General features: G+C 42.6%; 2 protein-coding genes and 1 long non-coding RNA gene across 15 annotated transcripts in view; 2 read left to right on the forward strand and 1 right to left on the reverse strand.

The window, feature by feature from the left end:
* Window positions 1-13,877, forward strand: part of LOC111263642 (uncharacterized) — a 41,491-nt gene extending 27,614 nt beyond the window's left edge. For both annotated transcript variants that reach the window (XM_022838940.2, XM_022838939.1), the window contains exons 2-15: window positions 2,260-2,472; window positions 2,755-2,950; window positions 3,174-3,896; window positions 4,371-4,609; window positions 5,131-5,389; window positions 5,541-5,679; window positions 6,762-7,243; window positions 7,414-7,815; window positions 7,939-8,022; window positions 8,138-8,266; window positions 8,422-8,700; window positions 8,904-9,122; window positions 10,083-10,259; window positions 10,363-13,877. In XM_022838940.2, the coding sequence (XP_022694675.1) occupies window positions 2,264-2,472; window positions 2,755-2,950; window positions 3,174-3,896; window positions 4,371-4,609; window positions 5,131-5,389; window positions 5,541-5,679; window positions 6,762-7,243; window positions 7,414-7,815; window positions 7,939-8,022; window positions 8,138-8,266; window positions 8,422-8,700; window positions 8,904-9,122; window positions 10,083-10,259; window positions 10,363-13,473 (6,648 nt within the window). In that variant the 5' untranslated portion in view covers window positions 2,260-2,263 and the 3' untranslated portion in view covers window positions 13,474-13,877. The remainder of the gene's footprint in view (window positions 1-2,259; window positions 2,473-2,754; window positions 2,951-3,173; window positions 3,897-4,370; window positions 4,610-5,130; window positions 5,390-5,540; window positions 5,680-6,761; window positions 7,244-7,413; window positions 7,816-7,938; window positions 8,023-8,137; window positions 8,267-8,421; window positions 8,701-8,903; window positions 9,123-10,082; window positions 10,260-10,362) is intronic.
* Window positions 13,878-15,557: 1,680 nt separating this feature from the next.
* Window positions 15,558-16,671, forward strand: LOC111263639 (uncharacterized). 3 transcript variants are annotated; one of them, XR_002682351.2, is made up of 3 exons: window positions 15,558-15,768; window positions 16,047-16,101; window positions 16,506-16,671. It is a non-coding gene; the product is annotated as an uncharacterized LOC111263639 (long non-coding RNA). The 3 variants fall into 3 exon arrangements; XR_002682350.2 differs by lacking the exon at window positions 16,047-16,101; XR_015312390.1 differs by lacking the exon at window positions 16,047-16,101 and having other exon boundaries at window positions 15,558-15,683.
* A 2,323-nt stretch (window positions 16,672-18,994) lies between these two features.
* Window positions 18,995-25,263, reverse strand: part of LOC111263636 (uncharacterized) — a 32,034-nt gene continuing 25,765 nt past the window's right edge. For 4 of the 10 annotated variants that reach the window (XM_022838918.2, XM_022838913.2, XM_022838916.2 and 1 more), the window contains 5 exons: window positions 24,778-24,939; window positions 24,270-24,522; window positions 23,826-24,036; window positions 23,239-23,463; window positions 18,995-19,370 (listed from right to left, as the gene is read on the reverse strand). In XM_022838918.2, coding sequence (XP_022694653.1) covers window positions 19,193-19,370; window positions 23,239-23,463; window positions 23,826-24,036; window positions 24,270-24,522; window positions 24,778-24,939 — 1,029 coding nt within the window. In that variant the 3' untranslated portion in view covers window positions 18,995-19,192. The other 6 variants (XR_002682348.2, XR_002682349.2, XM_022838924.2 and 3 more) reach the window with 6 other exon arrangements.

The following is a 25,263-nucleotide window of genomic DNA, read 5'->3' on the forward strand; positions in this document are numbered from 1 at the left end:
CCTGTGATTGATAGTTCCTTTCGATTTCCAAGTACATACTGAATATATAATGATCATTACGATTACTTGTAAAATTAGTTTGTTTTCAAGGGTATATGTATATTTGCACGAGAGTTTGAGTTACTTTATTATATCATTGTATCGTGGAACCCCTTTCCTATAGTAAAGATTAGTTCCCAGCCCAACAAAGACATTACATCAAGCGACGCTCGGTACTGACTGATGACCGTACGAATTGGGCGTCTTGAAGTATGGTGGTATATCACATAGTTCGTTCATTCATCGACTTTATTCCACTACCTCGTTCAAAAGTGGTAATCTTCAATAAAATTATGTTTTTTTTGCTTCCCTTTTTTTTATATTGAATCCGTGCTGGTAGCTGGTGCGACCGGCTGGCAGAAATAGCTACTGAGATATTACTGGGAATCCACGAAAAAGATAAAAACTCAATACTGGATTACAACACGGCGTACAGTTATTTATCGTTGTGGCAACTTGTGATAATTGGGGTCCAATCTTGTTAAACACATTCTTATTTTCACAGTTACAAGAATATCACATTGTGTTTTGACACCATGGATGGCCATGATTAACGGGGACGTGCAAGTCAAGCCCTGGCTTGTTGAAAAGCCGACGCGGCAGGAGAATTAATGAATTTAATCGGACCACATCACGAGACATCGTGAAAACAGGGCAGACAGATAAGGAGTCGAGTCCTGCAGTTCCCTCTAACCACACCTTTTTTGCTTTTCTTGTGTTCATCGGCACACAAAAAGCTTTGACGTCATAATCGTGTGAATGACCCCTGTTGCCATTGGAAGCCGCTTACCTGTTTAGTGTCTCGGCGTCCGTTCGCAAAAGTTCCATTGTAGTTAGAGTTAACGACATGTTTAATGAGAGAAGTTACACGTATGACGGTGGAATCGAGGTCCGCTTTGTAAGGACGAAATCCGAACACGTGAAGGAAAAACTTATAGCACCAGTATATCCGACTACAGAATCGCTCGCTGCGACTCTTTAAAGAGGGTTCTATGATATATCATAATTATAGTTTAGAGCGGAAAAACATTTTGGCATATATTGCATTTGAAGAACGTTCTTTTTGTCGGAGTCAGTAGAATAAAGCGTGAATGGTGTGCCCGTAAAGACTCAGATATTTACCTACGAATAAAGGACAGCCACATATCGGACGAGTCTAACTAGTCGATGGTTGCAGGCTCGTTGGCCGACGATGACGACAATGTCGGATGAACGCAGAGGGAGAAGTAGTTCCTAGTTGCTCGTAGTGTGAAGACCACACGCAAGCATCAGCTCCACTGACGTAGAGACTTTTTTATCCGTCAATAGTAAAGTTTCAATGTTTTTATTTGTTGATTATTTTTCATTCTGCAAAGTATTTATTTAGCGGTTATTTGAAGTGTTACGGCACTTCGACCAAGTGCCCGGAACTGTGTACAGCCACATATATAACGCTTCATTTCCTTATAAGCAGCAATGATAGAATAATGAAGATAGAAGTCTTATGCAAAATGTAAGCTTACTTGACCAATTCAGCTTTTTGTTATGCTATAGCATAGCTAAGTAAACATTATATTTATGCTGATTATTGTTGGTAGAAATAAATCCGCTTAGCACTTTAGGGCTTCCATGAAAGCCTATCGGCTCTTCCATAGGGACTCTAATGAGGTATTCATCACACGGCATTTGGAGAAGTACCACTTGTATTAGAAACGCGTACGCCAAAATGATCTCAAGTCCGTCCACGTAACAAGTGTTCTGCTGCTTCCTAGACTGTTTTAATGACCGGTAATAGCGGGCACGTTATTCTGACGCCCTCAGCTGGCGTTCATAGCGGAGAGAAAGTACTTGTTGCTATTTTTTCGTACATGATTTTCTTTCGTACATTGATAGGTATTCTCAGTTACGATGCATAATAGTGTACTTTTTGTTTTTGCCTGTAGTAGTTAAGTCAGTCGTATCTACTGAAGCAGAACTGATGGCTCCGAAACGCATAGATGGACTAAACTTTGCCTCTATGCGAAGTTAAAACGAGCGATTAATGTCAAATGGCTTTTGTCTATCATCGTTCTCTGTTACGTTTGATACAGCTGTAATTTTTTAAGAGGCTAAAACCGCCTGGACTGTAGTACCTTTCTAGTAGCTTTTCCTTGTCGTGCAGCTGTGGAACTATCGATTTTTTTTTCTTTAGTTTGCTATTCAATCTAAATGTTTTCCGTTATTTGTCTATGGGTCTTTCAGGTGGATGATGGAACCGTCTGAAGGGACCATTGAAGGGCCCCACGGTTCCAGCGGTGGTGATCCTTCTGGTCAACGGATCCCGGCAGATTCGCAAAATCTTGGACAACTCGCGGCTTTTCAGGAGAAAGTGCGTCTTGCAGCCAACGCTTGCGCACAGGCGGATTTTCCCCTGGCTGTCAAACTCTATGGGGAGGCTCTACAGATTGACCCGAGGTACTTCAAATGAAAAGATTCCGCAAGCCTTGATCTATATCCGCATTTCCTGAATTTATCCTGAAAATATAAAATATGAAAAATTAAGCAGGTTGAGAAACCAGCTTGGTCTTATTTTAAGCTTAGTCTATATAGCCCTCATAAAATTACAGGCGTCCTTAATAAAAAGCTCTGTTTCAAGTATAGATGATAAACCCTAGCAATAATACCCCTAACTCCGATAAATCGAACTCTTTAATCAACGAACGAATTGAGCTTAACAACGGTTGAATTCATTTATAGGAATCATGTGTTATATAGCAATCGGTCTGCAGCCTACATTAAGCTGGGCCGATATCAGCGCGCACTGGCTGATGCGGTACGAGCTCGTGAGCTCAGTTCTACATGGCCAAAGGCCTATTACCGGGAAGGCGTGGCCCTTCAACATCTCAATCGACACTCCGAAGCCTTAGCTGCATTTGCTTCCGGACTCAGCCAGGTACTGTCATACTAGCATAGACACTAGTGCTACATACGTTACGTATAGTTATCATTGAACTTGCTTAAGGCAAGTGGGCGTAGACGCTTGGGCAATTTCTGTTAAATTTACTTAATTAGTTCCAAAAAACGGCTACAGCCTGTTTACGGAGCTCGATTTTCTTATTAACTGTAATGAATTATGTAATTCTTTTTTATTTCGTGACATACTGTACTCTTTACAGGATCCGAAGTCGGAGCAAATGCTTGAGGGCCTTATTGAAGCTGCCTTAAGTTCCCCAATGGCGGCATCGTTCGAACCAACCTACCGGCAGCTTCAAGCGATGCGTCTGGATCGGCATGCGTTCGTGATCACCTCTGTGATTGGCCAGGAACTACTAGGAGCTCACGAGTTTGCCCCAGCTGCGATCGTCCTCGAAGCAGCTCTCGTGGTAGGATCAACTTGCGCACCAGAACTTAGAGGATCGGTGTTATCCGCACTGAGTTCGGCTTTCTGGGCGCTCAACGACATCGATAAAGCATTATCTTATATGCAGCAAGATTTGGCTGTAGCTACAGCAACGGGAGACACCTCCAGCAAATGTCGAGCGCACTCAAACCTTGGGTCAGCATTTTTCTCCAAGGGAATGTACAAAGAAGCTCTTCAAAGTCACAAGGCTCAACTCGTATTAGCCATGAGGCTAAAAGACACCATGTCTGCGGCTCAAGCGTTGACCAGTTTAGGTCATGTCCATACAGCCCTTGGGGACCTGCCAATGGCCCTAGCTAGCCATCAACAGTGTGTCCAACTAGTGGCAGAGCTAGGCAATCGAATATTAGAGGCTAGGGAGACCAGCAACGTGGGGGCTGTATATCTTGCTATGGGAGACTTCGACAACGCTTTGCAGTGCTACCACACCCATTTATCTATTGCATTAGCTCTTAATGATCGCGTCGAAGAAGCTAAGGTAAGCGCTCCTAGTCTATGACTGACCCAACACTAAGTTGACTTAATTATTTATTAGGTGCGCAAATATATTCTTGTGTATATGCATGCCCCTTATCCATCAAATATATTCTTGTGTATATGCATGCCCCTTATCCATCTTTTCGATAATAGTCAAACGGGTTCTCTAAAATGGTAACCGCCGAAGTAATCGCCTTTTAGCAGACACCTTACAAAGATGTTGGTAATACGATGAAGATTCCTTTGAATCAAGATATCCAAATACCTATTGTATGGCTGCCTTTCCTGCCATGGGTTTAGCATTGGTCGAAGTAAATGGCTACATAAAGGAGCCGAGACTGATGACCAAGTAGCACGGGCGTAATACATAATAAGAGCGTACTGTTTAAAACGAATGGAGTCGAGCCTTTATATGCTCCAGCTTTTTGTCAAATTTACCGAAGCACCTCTCTACAGCTCACATGATTGGTTGCAGGCTTATTCGAATTTAGGGTCGGTTCATCACCGCCGCCTGGAGTTTGAACGTGCCGCCTTCTATCATGCAGAAGTACTGCGAATCAGTGAAGAGCTACAAGAGCGTTCAATAGAAGCGCGTGCCTGTGCCGGGTTAGGTCATTCTGCGAGGGCTATAGGAGACTTCCAAGGCGCGAAAAAATGGTACGAAAGGCAATTAGACCTAGCACTCTCCACCAAAGACCGCGCCGCAGAAGCGAGGTGAGTGCCGCCGTAATGCTATTACGATCAATTTCTTATAAAACAATCCTGTAATATTTTCAAACTGTGAAAGATGCACATAACGGACGCCCAAACTTGCTTTTCAAATCGTATTACCGATCCCTGTATTGTAATTGGGACATAAGGAACATTCTAGAACTTTCGGTATCTATATATAGTACAATAGTGACAACACACAGACTCACGGCGAAAATATGTTTCCAGCAACGCCTCTCCTTAAAGCACATTGGAAGAGTTATTTGGCAGCTATTCTTGCATTTTCCAATATTGACACGTGTCACCTCATACGCATATCCGTATTACCGATACCATCCCTGAACCAGCTACACATTGCATCTGTTAAGCTAATTAAACACTATCATAGACCGGTCACTGGGCTAGTTCACAAGTGCTCTTCCAAGTTCCCAACCATTGCTTTGCTACGAGACACCAGTTATTTATGAACGATGGCGTTTATTTGACCCTCGATAACTATACTAATACGTCTCTACCCACTTCAGGGCGCTTTCGAACCTAGGAGCAGTGTTTCATTTAAGTGGAGATTTTGATGCGGCTCTGAAACTTCACCAACAGCATTTAAGGTTGGCACGAAACCTAGGTGATATAACGGCCACTGGACGGGCACTTGGCAATATCGGCAAGGCATACGCCGGACAAAGATGCCATAAGCAAGCAATTAAATTTCACAAAGAAGAGCTACGCGTGGCTCGTGAAATGGGGGACCGGGCCGCTGAGGGGTCGACCTGCGGACATCTGGCAGTGAGTGAAATCTGCACGAACACCCCGTTACTATTTTGGCTATATGCTGCTAGTGTACACAGCTTGCCAATATTACCTATATTGACATTGTGTCCTTTTAATAATTAACTGAATGCAGAAAGTAAATGTGATGCGACACACTTGTTTGCAGATGGCGTATCAGGCGTTGGGTATGCATGAACAAGCCCTCCAGCACCATCATGGGCAACTGAACATTGCCAGGGAGATGAATGATGCACCTAGTGAAGCATGCGCTCTGTGCAATTTGGGCTGTTGTTACAGTGCCAAAGGTTAGTGAAACATGTACACACTTTAGAGCTGCGGTAAGAAAACAAAAGGAAAATATATACTTAGAAGTGAACAGATGACTCGTCTTGTCAGTGCTAAGAAAGCCGTCAATGAGAAGAAATCCATAGAAATGCTTTAGCAACGGGAAGGCCCCATAGCAGGTCAACGCGGGGAGCGGACGTACAATGAGAGGTGGTATAGAGTGTTGGGTTCTTGACCACGGCGACTGTCTGGTGCGCTGGGCTTGGGGGGTCAAGACGACCGAGACTCGGCAAGAAAAAAAACTAGACTCAGTACTGTCGATTCTCATAGATGTGTGTATATTAGTGCGCTTGCGTGGATATTCACAAGCGAAAATGGCAATTGAAAGCTAGCAGTGAAGTCAAGGCTAGCTTCAGCAACTTCATAGGCCAAGGGTATTCAGTTTATGGCCCGAAAGCAGTTACCAAATTGGATCAGCAACGTTACATCCATATACAAGTGAACTTAGTGTTCCTGGTAAAATGTTTTTTCAGAGGCAGTTTCGAGGACACAATCACCGATCGGTGATACCTGACTAGAAACCCGAATAGAGAAAGGCTCACAGGAGAGAAAAGCGTTCGTAGACAAATATTACTTCGAACATAACCAGCTGTAGGAGACTATGGTCGCCTAGACTCTGCTACCTGATGTCAGCAAATCTCATTGTCTTATCAAACAAAAATTGTCGTACAGTTTCCTATGACCAAAGGTTGACTGAAAAGTTGCAAGTGTGTGGCAACGTACACTTTGTCATCACCGAATCATTCGTCGTTCGAGGCCCGTGGGGCTCAAGCACAAATTTATCGCTCGGCTAAAACCGCTTTAGATGGTCCGTTGAAATTCCCAAATCAGATTGCAAAGTTCTTACGGTAAAGCCCATTTCGCTGGAGGTTCATTCGGGTTCGATTTCGTCGGTGCATGATTGTAAATGGAATGGGATGAGTGTATGTAGGTGATTGCCAGTAAACGTTTCGGAGATCAGTGAGCTAGCAGTTCGGCCCTTTTTTCAGACGTTACACTGTGCTTTTCGACTGATTTTCTTATTTAATTTTTTGCTTTGCAGGAGAATTCTTCCAAGCTATTCCTTATTACGAAAATTTTCTACGGCTGTCCCAGGAGCTTGGAAATTTAGACAATGAAACCAAAGCGTGCCATTTTCTGGGTTACGCGCATTTCTGTTTGGGAAATCATGCTGACGCCATTAGTTATTATGAGCGCGCCCTTCAACTTTGTGGTGACGTTTGTGCTGATTCGCCAAGCACTATATCGGGCTCATCACCAGAGACAACGATATCTAATGTGGAGCCCTCTTTGAGGCGGCTTAAGAATATACAAAACAATGAGAGTCGGCAAGACCTCAGTAGGGCTTACTGCAATTTAGGCCTAGCGAAGGCTGCCGTGGGCGACTTCCAAGCGGCCCTAGATTGCCAACGACGTTTCCTTACTATCGCTCAAGTTTCAAGGGACATACAGGGTAAATTTCGAGCTCTTGGCAACATAGGAGACGTCTTCATGCGGATGGGCAATGGACAAGAAGCCGTTAAGGTACGCGGGCCTCTATGTAAATCTATTCGATTTAAAATTGTGCAGTTCTCTTCATCTGACTAAATCGGTCATTTCTAGCTAAAGGATTATCATAAAACAATATCACTTTGCCTAATAGATGGACATAGGTCTTGTAAATGAATCAGAGACACAATCTTCTTCGTTTATAGGCATATCAGAAACAACTCGTTCTTTGCCGGGAAGAATTTGACGCATCGTTGAAACATCTCGAGGCAAATTCATATTCAGCTTTAGGTGCGTGTCACCGGCAGATGAAGGCCTTTGATCGTGCGTTAGGTTTCCATGCTCAGGAACTACAGATCTACAAAGAACTGGGTAACCTGCAAGGCGAATGTCGAGCTCAGTCGAGTCTGGGAACGACGCACGTAGGTTTAGGGAACTACGCCGAAGCTCTAAGATGTTTCCAAGCTCAACTAGAGAAAGCCAAGGAATTGAGAAGTGCTGCCCTTGAAGTACACGCCCTGACTAATGTTGGTGGAATGAGATTAAAGCTGGGCCATTTTGATGAGGCCCTTGCCATGTTCGAACGACAAGCTCACCTACTAGAATCGGTACGAGACTATGACTGCCTTTATTTGACCACCTTTCTTGTGAATATACACGATTTAACACACATTTTGTGCTTTGGCAATTCGATATATTGATGTTAGGTGCTGCTGTTGACTCTGTTTCAGATGGAGGGGCCAAATATAGTTCTAGAGCGAGCAAGAACTTGTGGTCAGCTAGGAGAATGTTATCTAGGTCTTGGAGATTTTAAGGTAAGTGCATAGTTTCATTATACAGATATGGCTGTACTAGCCGCGATTGTCACCGAGAATCTGAAAGGTTGAAATCCATAAAATATGAATTCTAATTTAATGATTGAATTTCTAGGAAGCAATAGAACGTTTTCTACAATTTCTGCGAGCTGCGTTAAGGTTAAACTCAGCCAAGGACAAAGAACGGGCGTATAAGGGTGTTGGTAATGCCTATTTAAGTATCAACGACTTCCAGCAGGCACTTGTAAGTTTGCAAACAGTTACTACAAGAATGATGCTATAATACGTTGCTTCCCAGTTTTAGAATTTTAAAAAAACTTACTAAAAAGAATTATGGAGACAAATGTTAACCTTGTACAGCACAATCAATAACGTTTATCTGCCACGTGACGGTTGTAGATGTATTTTGAGAAAAGGCTGGTTGTCGCGCATGAGCTAGACGACTCGTCGATAAAGTGCGGGGCTTACGGAGATCTCGGTCGACTGCACGGCGAAATGGGACATTTTGCTCAGGCACTATCTTGTCTTGAGCACAAAATGCGTGTAGCGCAAGACAGCGGTGATGAGCTATCGCGTGCGGAAGCGGCCGCTTTCCTTGGAAACGTCTACGTAAAAATGGCCGATTTCGATAGAGCCATTGAGTGTCATCGTCTTGATCTCAGTATCTCGGAGCAAGAGGTAATAGAAGTTCATACAGCTTAAAGCGTCAACAATGCTTTGGCAGACAATCAAGTCTACTCGAGTTTTGTATCTAGACATAGTTTTTAGTAGAGCTTCGCTTGTTTATCTGTAAAATGCTTTTAGAGTTATGAAAGATCCCTTGGGCTTGGCCAAAACAGATAAAGATGCATGTATGCTCTTATTCACTTCATTCCTTTCAGATCAAGGACCTTCGAGGACAGACTCGCGCGCACGGTAATTTAGGAAACACATTCGAAGCCATGGCTTGCTTTGAACAGGCGATTGCTCACCATGAAAAGCATCTTGAATTGGCGTCCAGACTTAAAGATAAGGCCAGTAAGGCAGTAGCCTATACCAGCCTCGGCCGTATTCACCACGCTCTTGGGGCTCTGGCCAAAGCCACCGAATATCTCCAACAGGTAAAATGACAAAACAACAAAAATAATATTTGCCGAGGTCTATTAAAATTTTCCGAGTTGTTAAAGCTTCATGAAGTCAAATATTGTCATATAACGAGATCACTTGGCATAACCCTCTGCCCATCCAGGATTACTTTTAATAGCCATTTTTTTTTAGTCAGTTTGACATGAATCTGCACTCATACCTTCGTCACGTTGCGGCGTCTTAAAAGAGCGCGCTTTGAGTACTCCTTGTCCAGGCTGCTGCTGTGTTTGGGTAACTGTCGTCGGTTAAAAATTGCTTTTGTACCTTCTTTTATACTAATCCTCTACGGAAATTATCTGTTCTTTTTCCTGATAGCAGTAGTACTAATATCGTCAAGTTGTTGGTAATGCTACGTTTATCATGGCGTATGCGTCTATTGTATTTTGCACGCCGACGGCTCATGCTGAAGGTGCCATTTTTAAACTTTGCACAGAACACTCTAGAATTGACTGGCCCGAATCTTAACGTATTTGGTAAAGAGTGCAGCCCACTACTTCGTATGGCAGTTTAGTTTAAGCAGAAGTCTGCAGCTGCAAAGCCGAAATATGAATTTCTTATTGGCGATATTGCTCATCCAGTGCTCACAGGATTCTCGTTGTAGTAAGTTACCCATTTTTTAGCGGAGAGCAGACCGTGAGAAACATAGCGTCAGAGAACTCTACTTTTCGGATCAGACAGTGATTTCGTTGCAGACAAAATTGCTACGAATGAAGCTAGCCAATAAACTAACAGTGTAAAGAAGGGCAGAAAGGTATTAAAAGGAGGCGCTAATGTTTCAGCCTGAACATCGAGTTCAAATACACAAGTACCAGAGATTCGGGGATTGACTTCCGAGCTACCTGATCTGAAGTTGGTTTTGTCCGTTTTGATTAGAATTATTAATATTATTTGATTAGAACTGGAACGTATGGCCATCATTTTTGACCAAACTACAGGGTCTGGCGATGGCGGAGCAGCTTGGAAAGCAAGACGAGGAAGCTACCATTAGGAGAAGATTGGCGTTCGCATTATGGGCCCAAGGCGATTTGCGTGGCGCATGCCAGGAGCTCGAGAAAACCGTCGATCTCCTCGAAGCCAGCCGATATACATCTCAAAGCGAAAGCGATCAAAAGGTATTTTTGTTTAGGTTATAACATTAGTTCGTGTTATTGTATAACTAATATCTTACAAACTTTATGAGTTCAGCCGAACGTGAACGGTAGCTTTGCTTTTCAGGCAACATACGTCGCACTCCAACGCGCACAAGTTTTGTTAAGCCGGCATGAAGCAGCTCTAACTACCGCCGAGCGACTTCGAGTTCGTTTCGAGCGAGTGTCTCGCTATGAGCGTGATTCATCACACGCTTTCCCTTGCTCACAATTAACAGCCGAATTAATCGTGGACGCTGTTGACCGACAGAAGGCCGCTGTGATATACTATAGCGATGTTGCGGGAATTCTCTACTCGTGGCTAATCATACCGCAGAAGGGTGTCGTCAAATTTGCAGAAACCGTTACCAGCGAAGCCGTGCAAGCATCTGATTTAAACGTTCCAAATGCCGAAGGCCGATTCCCGGTTGATACTGACGACGATACCATTGCTCGTCACCTTGCGAGTCTTCGGGAAGGCCTTGGGGTCGGGGTGGACAGCTTAAGCTCAACGAAATCAGATGACGAAGGTACAGAATCCGATTCTGAAGTATTTGGGAGATTACGGCGGAATCATCTGTTGAATAGCTCTAGCTATAGTCTCAGTAGTGTGTTCTCCGTTGGAAGCGTCAGTGTAGCGTCAGCGTCAACCAGGCCAATTGACAGTAGTAGTTCCAGCAGCAGCCGGTCACCGAGACCGCATTGGACAGGACCCCCAGCGTTGCATGCACTTTACGACATTCTCGTCGCACCGTTCATGGATCAGCTTGCCGGGGTGCACGAAATAGCCATTGTGCCTGACGCGAAACTAAATCTCGTGCCATTTGCCATGCTTCGTGGTGAAGATACGGGGTATCTTGGAGAACGTTTCTTGCTGACAAACGTTCCATCAATTGCTGCTATACGAAGTGGACAGAGGGCGAAAATGCTCCGAAGGCAAGATAACGATGAGACAGCCAATATGGCGCTTGTCGTTGGAAACCCGCGGCTAACGCCTGGAATGCAGAAAATGCTCGATTTAGGCGATATTCCCCGTGCTCATGAAGAGGCCGAACTGGTCGGTGAGGTGCTTACGGCCAAGCCGATGTTGGGACTTGAAGCGACCAAGGAAGCAGTTATGAATCAGCTTTCTGCGGCAACGGTGATCCACATCGCAGCTCATGTCTCTTGGAGGCTACCGGGAATCGTTCTGTCTTTAGGTAGTAATGTGCTAGAAGGCGAACATCCGTACTTGGCCGCAGAAAATGCTGAAGATGAAGATGAAGAGGATATGCCATCATCGAGCGAATTCTTGCTAACACCACAAGATCTTATGACTCTTCATCTTCGCGCCAAGCTTGTCGTGTTGAGTTCATGCCATACGCGATCGGAGCATGGCGAGATTCGCGGGGAAGGATTCAATCAAATTACAAGGGCGTTTCTTGCTGCAGGGGCGCAATGTGTTATTGTATCGCTATGGCCCGTAGCTGACACTGCTGTTAAAATCCTGTACCGAACGTTTTATTCATCACTGCTTCAGGGCTCGAAGGCAGCAGCGGCCTTAGCTGAAGCAATGAGGACTATTCAGACAACAAAACAGTTTGCACATCCCGCCAACTGGGCTGGTTTCGTGCTTGTAGGCTCCAATGTTCGTGTCGCTTATCAGGTGGCTGCCATGGGCCAGGCGTTAGCAGAGATGCTTCGTTACCCGGAAAGAAGCCGCGACGCTCTACGAGTATGTCTTCATCTAGTAGAAAAATCGCTACAAAGAATTCATCGGTGCCAAAGAAATGCAATGTATACGACGCAGAAGTCCATCGAGAATAAGGTAGGCACAGCTGTAACTGGTTGGAAGGAACTGCTCATATCGGTTGGCTTTCGTTTTGAACCGGCTGCGAACAATCTACCGGCCGCAGTTTTCTTCCCACAATCAGACCCCGGCGATCGGCTCAATCGATGCAGTTCGAATCTGCAGGCCCTTTTAGGACTATCGGTTCAAACTCAATCCGCTATTGCAAAGCTTATGTCCAATGGAGATTATGTTGATGACATCGTACATCTGATGCGTGAGGTAGTTTCACAGTTGGAACGCAGCCATCGAGGACAGGACGGAGGCGTTGAATGTCCGGTAAGCGTGAAACTATGGAGTGTTCCGGGATGCCACGAACTCCTTGCGTCCCTTGGATTCGATCTGATGGAAGTTGGAGTTAATGAGGTGACGCTTCGTATGGGCAAATCGGCTGACTCGCGCACGATCGAATTCGCTCTGCAAGCCTTGCTGGCCCTTCTCGATCCCATTGATTCACAGGATGAGACCCACAGTGTTCAGGATCCCGACGCCAGCGAACACAGTGATGACGATTCCCTTGAAAGTCACGCATCACTTCAGGCCGAGCCACCAGCCGAATTTAATCAAGGACCGCAAGCTGTGGTACGTCGCAGCCGTGTGATCAGTGCAGGCGACGGGGCATTCACACACTTCGTAAGAACCCGGGGAGAACCTGATGGGCTGAGTGCTACTGTGCCAGGAGCGGAAATCGAAAATATCGCTGATGAGAAAAGACTCAAAAGCAGCAAGTCCATATGGAGTAATAAAAGTGCTTCACAACACATCTACGCTTCAGCAAGCTCCCATAGCAGTGCCAGTAATCAGATCGATGAGGAAGAAGGCATTCAGCCACGTTTTGAAGCTTTTACAATCAGTGCCAATGGTAACCCAAAACAAAAGCCGGCAATGTCGGCAACTACTCTCAATGATATCTACCATGAAACACGAAGTTCTATGGGTTTGGGATTAGCCCCATCACTCCTCAATATCCTGCGAAATGATACGCATTATTCCAAGGTTCCCCCACCTCAGCAGGCTTTGCGCCAAGAACTGCTACTGTCTCCCGCCAGACCTGAAGCTGATTTTGGGGGAAACTGTGGCGTTCCCCCAGAACCGCCCCGTATTGCTCGACCGCCTCCGCCACCCTTACCACTAACTGTTGCGCCTCGAATTGCAGATCTAGAGCGACCTAGAGCGGCCTTAAGAAACCTGCAGCAAAATGATTCGAACAATAACAGCAACAACAATGCCAACTACGCCACCAATATCCCAAAAACCGAAGAAAACTTAATCCAACCTGGGTTTTTAAGAGCAGCAACAAACGTCAAGCGAAGATCTGCTACCTTCAATGCGGCTAGCAGCTCAACAAAAGGCAAGGATAGCCTTGTCTGAGGTCACTGTATAAATACCGATTAGAACTATTCAGACATAACGGTTGTTCTGAATCTATTTTTATCTGCTCATAAGCATTGCGCAAGTGTCACTTTATCTCGTAACGTTTACTCGTAGATCTGCGCCTAACGGTCAAATTCCGGTGAGAGTAAACTAAAATCCTTGACTCTCATTCGTGAACACGTGGCATCGAGAAAGAGCTTTTTAGAACAGGCCTATGTAAGTTTTAGACAGTTTTGTCAGACTGTAAACGTGAGATTCAAAAGATTATGTGAAACTTATATATACTGTACGATAACAAATGTATGTAAGTTATATGTTAGCTAGAAAATATCGTTACTTAATGCTAGAAAAGTTGTCGCGGAATAAACAAAATAGACGTGCGATTAGATAAACGCAATCAATTACCTGTCAATTCTTTGACATATGTAAGTAATAGCAAGGTAACCGATAATGGCACACTGAAGGTAGCTAAAACTGACTTACTGAGATAGGAATAAACAAGTTCTTCATTGAGTCTACTTCAACAGAACAATGGTAGGTCTCGTATTTACAAGGGGTATGTCACAAAACACAAAAATAACTTTTCATGCAACGATACAATAATCCCCTTTTTGCATTCGCCCCAGTTAACTGCAATGAAGTGGGGGGTCGTTTCAGGCATCATCAGAAAGAAAAGAAGATTGATTAGGTTGCGATCGTAATATCTCTCCGGTGAGCGACAAAATTTGAATCTATTTTAGCCTACCCTAAGCGCTATGCTTTCTCACGAGTCTAATATGTGATCATGGGGCTTTTGCTTCCATACGTCTCATCGCTTTTCTTCCCGAATCTTTATATATGTTTAATATCATTTCAAAAGTTTCGCGGGTGCATTGCATCCATTTTTGTACCGCAATCCCCCAGGCGCTTCAAGAATCGGAGCAAAATGGTGGTGCATTGCCGGTGGTGCAAACGCCGATATCTTGCGTTTTTTCGACTCAATGATTTCCACTAGATACCTTGATCCTTGTTGCCAATCCTTATATGATGACAGTACCTTCTTTACGCTTTCATTAACTAAGACGAGTCTGCTCAGTTGGGTATGTTCTAACTAGCTTCTAGCTGAACGGATGGTATGGCATTCCTTTCGACACTTTCGAGAAGTATGGAACCTTTATGAGCTCTTCACAGCCGGTATTCTAAAGGGTGGGCCCAGGCACCGACCCTAGGAGAACCCTGGTCGTCCCTGTGGTTAACATCATTCCCCGCAGATAAAAGATTGACCAATGCAAGCTTGTAATTTAGCATCCATTTTTGACATCTAGCAAGGTTACAGGTACAAAGGGTATGCCTCATTTAGTTATTAGTTAACAAAAATTTAACTACTTCACCCTCTAGCGTTAATGGCCCAGCTAAACGTCCATTGCCCGTGGTGCGCTATGGATCAATTCGTATATATTAAAAATATAATATAATAGGAATTTTTATCATATTTACGCTAAGTAATCTAATTGGCGCTCGACTAACTCTTATCCCGTCCTTCTCTCAAGATGATCTAGTAACATTTAAATGTATCTATCTGTGTTTACTTCACATTCTCGAGGCGCAAAGCCTTCTTATATTGAATAAAAGTGAATCATTTAAAACCAAATAAACTAAGTAAAAATTCATACAGTACATCTGCATATGGGGAAGTTAAAAATAGTACTAACTTCTTTCTATTTTTCAACCAGGTCAGCTTTAGATCAAATCACCTCCTGAAGTCTGTCTATAGAACGGTCTCAAAGGGTACAATTTTTTCGCGTCTGTTGGTTAAATGGTTTTCGTTGTGAGCCTTCAGATGGTTAGATATTTACGCTTTGGTCTAGTAGCATCACGGCCATATGCCACATTTCTCCCTTGGCTAATCTCTAAGTCATGCCATCGACAGGTACCAAAGCTGTAGCAAATACAAGATCCTACGGTCTTTCTCATACGGTCTACTGATTGCATATGTTGGCAGGAAATGGGTCAGGCGTGATTTGCTCTGAAATGCCAGTGTCATGCGGGTCCAGCTTAGCTTACCCTCGCCAGAATTCTCAGGCGACGTTTTCAGCAGTAACATTCAAAGCACAACTAGAACCGTCTCGTCTGAAGGCAGCGCTAAAATTATGAAGGGGATTATTGACGTGATCCTAATAGGACTTTCGTTCGTACTTGCCGTGATGGCTTGCAGTGCACCATGTGATGTAATGAACCGCGTCTTTCCATTTATAAGTTAGTCTATATGTAATTAAGTCGGGTGAAAGTATTGTGGTTAGATAATGTTGTTTTGTAAGTACGATCTTCCGCTTTTTTTCTTTTTGACAAAGGATTCAATGATTGAGCTCTAGTATTACACAAACATTTGTTTTCTACGTAATGTCTATATGGAGTGTTTGTACTGTAATGTTTCTGAGCATCTTGGAGGTTTTTACTCCGCAAAACTGAATAGATAGAAAAAAGATTTATCCATATTTCTTTAACAACAGAGGTCGTGCTCGAGCATATGCGTATCTTACAAGTTATTGTAGTGAAATCATTAAAATACACCTAAATAATTTGCTCCGCAGTTTACGGTTCTGTTTACGGAGATACGTGACACTGACAGGCGAACAAACACGAACGGTCTGTGATCAATTACGCATTCAAGGATATTTCTATCAAGGCTAAAAAAAATGGGCCTTCAGTAAGGACGAACGGGCCAAAAGGTTTTGCGGTAGCAACATCGCCGTAGTGCGATAGCATTTCAAGGAATAGATTGATTGAAATATTATAATCTCATTTCCGGTAGTTTTGTAAATCGATAAGGTCAGCACGTTCCGTATGCAAGCATTATGCTATCGCGCTTAGTAGTCTTAAAGTAGGAGCTATAGGAACAATCTGATGGTTGATCACAAATTACCGCATCAGTTATTCATTCACGAGCGAGGACGAGCGGCCCAACCCATCTCAGTAAGTTAGCATTATTTACGAACTTATTTTTGATAGCTTACATTTCTGTTATTATATTTCATATTTTCTTTTCATAGCCGTGTAAAACTCATATTGATTGCTGCAGCCTGGTGTGCAAGGAACGCCGAAACGGCAACAGGGAATGCACCTACACGTCGGGATACGATCTACCTGAATGCAAATTCTAATAAACGTTATTTACCGATAAAAGATGTCGAAGATGAACGGTTACAACAATGGAAAGCTAACGAAGATTCGACCAGCTTGTCAGATTTTCTTCAGTGACCTTTCTTGTTTTTTAAATAATTAACATAAGGAAGTATTAAATGAACGTACATAGGTTTCTAGGCAAAGATAATCCGGGATCCGGAAGTTATCTCAGCAAATAGTCTAACTTAGCGTTCTTTTTACGCCACCCGCTGTTCGTGATGCATAACGCGTTATTCCGATGTAAGATTCAACTGCGATGGAATAGTAAGGCAGGCTTAAGAAGCTCAACTCCTAATGCTCGCCAATATAGCTGAGTCCATAAGTGTCTACGGTCCACGGTTGGGTGTGCATTTAATTCAACTAATTGGTTATACACAGTACTCTGCTGTGTTACTCAGTATAGAAAATAAGCTATCCCGTTAAGCTGATCGGCAACGACGGCCTGACTGAAGGCCACATCGGTCTTATTTTGAGCCTATTGAGCCTACGCTTGCTGCTTCGTACTCGAAAATGCAGTACTGCCCCGATAATGAATTATTAACTGTGGCCAGTGTACTCCGTGTCCACAAAGCCTAAAGTTTGATGTTTTTTTTTAAGTCTAAGCACAGCCTGTGTGGCGTGCTACATTCAACATATAAGTAGACAATTCGGATCCGGATCACCGTAGTTCGGTTCGATGGACTATACTTATAACTGAAATACTGTATACACGATAAGCGATTTGCAGTTGAAGCAGAGATTATCTCTATTCTAAAGGTAATTTTCCAATACTTCAAGTGCCATAAAAGCTCTGCTCGATATATACACTGTACGACGTACGTCGTGTAATAGCATTAATAAGTGACCACACAGAAAGACATGGTCGACCAAGTTCGATTGATATGGGTTATTGATCCGTATGACAGTCATCCAAGGGAAGAGTGATTTGTTTCCAGCTCTTGCCTATTCATCAGCGTCCTATGATCCATTGACAGCTTCCGCTGCTGTACCAGAGTAACGTGTAGATTCATTTACAGTCCATAAAGGAATGTTGTTTCTACAAACATTTTGGTAAATTTTCCTAGCTCTCTAACACATCAGCCGGCATTTTGCCCTTGTCTAGCCGTATATACAGCTTTCGCCCTCTCGCATGCACGTGCTAAAAGCACTTAGAGATACAGTAGATAAACAAAACGCGCCTCAATTCAGACGCTTGCGAATAAGGATGAACTGATCAGCTCCACAAGCAAATGTGAGCTGAAGTATTGCACGATTACGCCAGAGATACCGACAGACCAATTAATGGAGTAAATGTCTTTATGCAAGATAATCGTCCGTCGGCAAAAAAAAAAATGATTAAGTTACAAAAAGCTGGAAATGGAAGGGTCGAATGGAAAAAAAAATGCATGTTTTTTACGCGCTCCTAACAGTATTGAGATTATGAAAGGCTCGTATTAGCACCGGAAAACAATGGCGAAATACAACGTAGTCGTCCAAATTTATTCTTTCTATATTTTCAAGACAAAACTAGGTAACTATCTAAAAATGCTCAAGCTACGTTATCTGAAGTAGCATTTCAACAGTCTTCACCGTCACTTCAGAAACGAATACGAGCGTATGATACTTTATTCATAACACAATCTTCGATACATCAACAAATAAGATCAAGTTCGATCTGCTTAAGTGCTCATCTGGTAGCAGAAAAGCCATAATTATAGGCTATACAAATGTCATGGCCATATTAATCGACAAATATAGGCATTTTATTAGGTTTTCATATAATATAGACGCACAACGGTCGGCTGACGCACCCGATCTCGGTCCGATTCATTCTCCCGTTGACTAGCTTCCGAGTTGTGTGTCTCGTTTGGTGGTCGGCTGTCTTCTCAGACGTGTCTTCGTTTAGCCAAGAGCGTGTGACGCACTTCAACCATAAACTATGATCCTGAATATGAACTTCCTACTGAACTTTCCCGATTCACCTCTAGACTATTATGAGGTATTTAGCTTATTCACGCTAGCTCTGCTTACGTTGAATGTGCCACTGTCCACTATCGAAATAGGTAAGCCATCGCCGTTTGGACTTGGCAAACTTAGATGGGTTGAATATCTGCCTACTGGTTGTCCGTCTAGCCGTGTTTTTTAGTGACAACCGTACGATACGGTCGGACGTACATCAAACCGATTCGACGAATCCTTTCCCGCTCTGCTATTTCTGTTTCTCAAATTTGCCCCTAAGCAATTAATTCATTAATGGCCTCCACAGTAAAGTCGTATAAGTACTACAACAACAGTCTTGTTTTGCCTATAGCTTCTACCAGATCACGTTTGTTAACCAATGGTTTACATTTAATTACTGGTCTCAAGCATTTTGGTGCATGACCTTTTTCGGCCTGCATCGCCTCGATATCATCACAGGTCTCTTTTAACACTGAAAAAGTTCTCATTGTCGTGTCGATTCTCATAGGTAATCCGACATCCAGCCTTCGTGACCCATATATATATATATATATATATGAATAGCTGCCCAGATGTGAACAAGAGCCTTTAGCGCCTAGCTTCCATATCGAAAACTCTAGAGACGCTTCTCACCACAGTTAAAGCAGAACCTAGCCGTGACAACGAGAAACGGCGAACTGCATTTGACGCAGACGTCCGCACTCGAAGACCGAAGGTCGGTCATACTGGCCCCCGTGGTAATCCTTGGAGAGTGTCTCAGGACGTAATCCTCTGTGAAACGCCTAGAGTCCCATCTGTAATGAATGCAGCAAGAACGCGATTTTATGGCAAGTTTCTCGGCCACATTCTAACGATAGGCAAGTATGCTATCGTTAGAATTTGGCCGAGAGCTTTCGATAATGCATATGCGAATTGAAGATAGCTTAATTGTAGACTATATTTTATTATTGAGAGCCCTCAGAGACTCAGACTAGATTGAAGCGATTAGTAAAATGAGACAGAGGGGTAACAAAATAAGGCATTTAGCTTCCGTCTTTAAGCGTCTCCAAATTCTGTTTTACTTTTAGCAGTACAGAAAAGATTGAATAAAAAATTTCTGCCGTTTACATTCGATTCGTTACCGAACGTATGTATAATTGTGCCATTACCCATGCAAGGTTAGAAATTAGATCAGTGTTATTTATTTTAAGATCATTTCAGTTATAGGTTGCTGTTACATTAAGTCCAGTCGTAGAAAACGATTGACCTTGGCTAACTCGTGTACCTGTCGACACTTCGTATTTAAGATGCATTTTCATAGCCCTTCGGGTTTTCCCATTATGTCATTATCGCAGGCTAACTAACATCCACTATATGGAAAAAAATTAGTATAAATCGCTTGTTTAATTATACTGTACAAATAATATATCATCTATTTTCTCACATTAAGGATTTTTCTTTTGCATTTGATTGCCAATTAAAAGCTTAGCTCTAGCAGGCCAAATGAGCTATCGCAGTAGTTAGAGAAAAGAGTCAACAATGCCAAAGAGTATCTTGAGAAAGGCACTAAAAAGAAAAACAAAAAAAAAAAACACTGAACTATAAAAAGCATAATTTCGACTTATTCACATTCGAGCAATCCTCTAGCTTTGGCATTCAAATACACAGTATAATTTTCCAATGAAGCTACCATAACATTCGAGACAACTATACATCTCGTATACACACTATCTTACATAGTAAATTAAGGCTATTAATAATTAAGGATAGTCCAATATATCTTGCTCCTTCACGACCTTTAAAGTTTAATTACGATTCAGGTGGCGCGAGCCTACACTTGTCCACTTATTTGGCCTTCGTATATTTTGCCGGGCCTGCGATAATGATTACTTGCACTACTAACAATTAACGAGTGACGGAACCATAACGTTGTGGCTATATATATCACTGTTCGCCCATTGATTCAATTTAGTTATTTGCATTCAATTATGTCCTCTGTTAGGATCATTTTAGTTTGCATGCTTAAGGGCTGCTGCCCTCGGTGTTTTGACAGTGATACGGTGCACGTGGCGTGCTGTGATACGATGGGGCATTGAGTTTTTTGACGTACATTATATCGAATAGTTTGTATAACAGGCAGTTCCGTCTCTTCAACGTGCATCGCTGCGTCATGGGATTCCGCAAATTTATCATAGCTTCTCAATTTAATTATTTTTCTCACGGTAGCGAGATCCACATTCGATTTTTGTTTTCTATTTCTGACGACTTCTGCTTGCACCTGTACCTTCTGTATAATCGGTTATGTTCTCCGAAATTTTTCAGTTGCCGTACTGCAGCGATTACCGAATCTCGGTGTTGACGGTGGTCTTGCTAATCTCACGAATCACGGATCTATTTAGGTTGGGAAGCTGGCGTGAAGTCACTGCCAACGATGTGTCTGGTTTGGGCCTAGTTTCTCCGGCGAGCTGAAGTAAGAAACCCAGTGCTGCAGGCACATACACATTTCACTTCAACAGTCATTACCGAAACATACGTAATACGTGACAATCTCAAGTTTATTAAAAAAAATCTACACTTCTCAAGCCAGTATGTCATCTATTTAGTAGTTTGTCCGGAGCTATTTAGGGGACTTGAATTATCTGTACACCACGCATTGCTAGCAAACGAAGCTTCGTAAATACCTAAACCAAGCCCTTAACTATCCGCAACTGTAAACTGAATAAGTGTCATCAAAAAAAAATAATAAGTTTAGAGGCAAAGATATTACTTAGCACCAAAGATCAAAATCTGCTACTTAGTTGACAATAGGAGCTTAGGTTGAACCTACTGAAAATTGGTGAAAATACTAAATACAAAGTTTTCCCGCAAGATAATCAGTAACTATGGGGCTCTTTTAGGAACGCAACTTGGAAAGCTAAATATAGCGGAATTGAAAAACTGATCGGAAAAACAAACTGCCATCATCGCCTTCAAGCAAAAAACGACTATGCAAAAAAGTAAAAATATGTGCCCCTCACGAACAGAGTCCAAACCGGATAGATACGCACTTAGTGTACTCCAACAATATCTTTTTACAAACAATAGATTTTGTAGCAGATCATCGCTATCAGAACAGACTACGAAGCTACTTCGGTGGCAATCGTGGTTAGATTCGAGCATAGATTGATACTCGGTTGGAAAAGAAATTGCTCGAACAGGAAATGGTCGGTGCTATCTACTATAGATTTCTAGAAGCCTCGTGGACGCGGGTAGTTACTGAACAAAGTCTCACGCCTTCATTGCCACGCTCCAAAAACCGCCTCGATCGAAGAAAATAGAATCGAACGATGGCTTGAGTCCTCATATTTTTTTACATTCCTGTAATGTTGACAACTTAGAGAATGATAACCTACTAATGGTTCTTTTCAACAGGTACGGTAATGCAAATTATAAGTAACTTCTAAAGCATTACCTTCGAATAACATATATCGAAATGCACTTTGTATAGTTAAGAAGTTGAATAACTCCTCAAGTTTTCCGACTCACTAAATTCAATATATTCACTATTTCTATTCATCAAATTGGTACATTACATTTAGCAGACAAATTGACAACAAACAATAGTTATTTCAAATAGATAACGGTAATATTATAATACAAAACAAGCAAAATCATACAACCTGTACCGCCAATCAATGAAAAAGTTCCCATTAGTAGTAACAGGAGTGGTAGTGGTAGCTCTCTTTAAGAAGATAGCTCATTTTATTCCGACCGGAAACTGATCCTAGTTTTAGCTTTAGACGATAACATGTACTTTCAGGCATTTCCGAAGCTTTTGCAAATCAAACGAACGGATAAAGAAATTACTGAAAAGAAACTGGGCAGATCGATAGTAAATACTGCCTGTTTTAGTTACCCCGTAAACAGCTTCATTGATTCTTATTTCTGCATGATAACACCCATCGTTCTGGTTAGCAGAAGGTGCACGCAACAGTATGTTAAGTCGTTTCGCTTCGTATCAAACTTTTCCTAAAAGTAAAAGAGAACGTTTCCTGTAAACGGCCAGAAAACGCTACTCTCTACCTTTCATCAGGCCTAGCCTTCTTTTAAATAAAGCCAGCTTATTCCAGTCCGTCATATAAGCCAACTAACCCTTTAAGCGGGTAACGTCATCTCCAACCGTGAGAATATAACTTACTCACTATCCATGTACACTTATATTGTAGTGTATACATATATGCATTACAAAGAGAATTTATATAGTTTTGCAAAAAATATAAAATATCACAGGGTTCGCTGCAGCTCTTTCAGGCTAGTTTCAACAGACACTAAGCAATTGCATGCCTTCTGTCAATGCCGTTTAGGTCCGTATCTATATTGGCCTTAGCTTTGAGAACAAACACCAGGAATGGTTACAAAGTGAGCTTAAGTAGTACTTAGACGTAAATGCGTAAACTTGTAACGATATGATATGAATTGTTTCACACTTAACACGTTTTTATCCGACGATAGGCTTTTTTTTTTATCATCACAATAGCTCATGTCCGCTAAAGGTTGATTATATGCTAAATGCTAATGAATTATAAAAGAACTTTCGAATCAGGGGGCATTCATGTTCCATTATTGATTCAAGTTATTCAAGGGCAAACGCGTGATGCGCAGTAATCGTTGTACATTAGGTATCCCTTATCTAGTCATGCATACCCACTGTCGAGTTCAATAGAGGACGCTGGCCGCTTTGATAATTTCGGATCCGCGAACTCCACGCCATTGTGACCGCCTGTTCGCACTCCGGGCACCGTCCGAGGCTTCCGAATAGAAATAGGCGCAATTTGACCTTGTGATTTGCTGAATACCGCCGAGAACGTGTCCAAATTCGGGTTGACATGATTTGGAAATTTTTCCTTAAATTTGACAACCAGACCCTCTCTGGCAACGGTGTATCAAATTTAGTATCGCTATATAAAAGGAGCGAACTACTTTTCATATGACCTAAGCGAAAACGTAGTCGCGTGAAGCGGTTGTTAGAGTATTTCTATTAAAGAGGGCATAACAAGCAAATAAAATGTTGTTGATAACATTTTTCTTTTTTATACAGATATACTTAGCAACATTAAGTGGCTTTCTTACGTTATATTTATCTTCACACTAAAAATTTTATTTGTACGTTATGTGACAGTCCATTCTGCCCTCAATTGCATCACATGAATTTCCAAGGCACGCTGCCGTTCTAGTCCCCTTAGCAACTTAGTAGTTAGTTAATACTTACCGTGTAAGTAAGTCCTACTCACTTTTGTTTGTTGTTATTGTTTGTGTCGATATGCGGCGATGAGACCGCTCGTCGTATAGTCGGTATATAGCGAAGTGAATTACGAGACAGCGTTTTTCTAGAGGATACTGCGCCTCGACCCCCGTCTGAACCATCGTTACCATTTACATCTGGTGACACCGTAGCGCGTTTTCTTGGTGCCCCGCGAGATGGGGTCCGCGAGCGATTGGCCACTACAAAACAGCGATAGGTTATGTGAACGCCAGTTACACCGTGAATCATGCACCAGAGAGCTTGAAGAGCCGTTAGAGTGGGACCGTTTAGCGGTCCTAATCTAGCTAGATATCTTTGTGTTTACATAAGGTTAGACACTATCGCAATAAAGGCTTTCGAGTTTCAGTTATCGTACGCTTATAAATATACATATTTATGCATGCTGTGAACAATAGCTTTTTGTCATAGTTACCTGTGTTGTTATTGTTAGTTGTTATGACCGGCTTTTCTACTATAGCTTGTATGGGTGCTTTTTTGTTCAGTGTCCTTCGAACCAGCGCAGGTTGTTTTGGGGACTCTAATTTGTGTTTCGGTTGTCCACCACGTGGCACACTGGCCGGTTTTCGTTGAATAAGTGTGCCTGTCGATTGAGAAACGTGCACCGCTTTTGACGAAAGCGTTTCTGCCTCAGTACCGATAAGATCGTTGCGACGGATGCGGGCTCCCTATAAATTTGCGGTGTTTCGTAACGTAAGACCAAAGGCCATCTCAATTCGTTGCCAATATTTTGTGCATCACTTAACTTATTCCGAAAATTTTCACCGAAAATATACCATCGTATATATCTGTTTAAATAGATGAATAAAGACTCTATTGTTGGCATTGACGGCAATAACGACGACGGCGGTGGCGCCACGCTATGGTAGCGGCATTAGTTTGTTGTTGTGATCGTTTTCAGTATCGTCTGCTATCGGACTCACTGGTTTCTTGTTTTTCTGCTCATTTCCAGTCCGTTGCGTGAACACCTCGTGAGCATTATCAACATTATTGTCCAAAATAATAGCTTCTCTCCGCTTTGACTTGACGTCGAATAGTTGCTTCGGTCTGCTTTTCGACTTCTGGCAGATGGGCGTATGTCTCGCCTAACATTGATGTGACGGTGACGGGTGCGCACAAAACGGCCACATAATTGACGGCGGAGAAATCGAAAAGTAAAGTTAAATAGTAATAATAAGCGGCAAAGGTCATTTGACAAAGCAAAATCACACTAATCGTGATCACATAAGGATACACGCAACGATATACGACGCTACTCCTGAATGAATTATAGTAGATATAATACGCTTTGCGTCGCGCCACGTACATTGTGACCATTGGAAAATTGCTTGTTGGACCATTGGAATTAGACACACCTCTTAAACGAGGGATGCAAAAGATAGTAAAGGATGGATTCTTCGGGTCAACAT

This window comes from Varroa jacobsoni, unplaced genomic scaffold (genome assembly GCF_002532875.2).
Source record: "Varroa jacobsoni isolate VJ856 unplaced genomic scaffold, vjacob_1.0 scaffold_779, whole genome shotgun sequence".
NCBI lineage: Eukaryota > Metazoa > Arthropoda > Arachnida > Mesostigmata > Varroidae > Varroa > Varroa jacobsoni.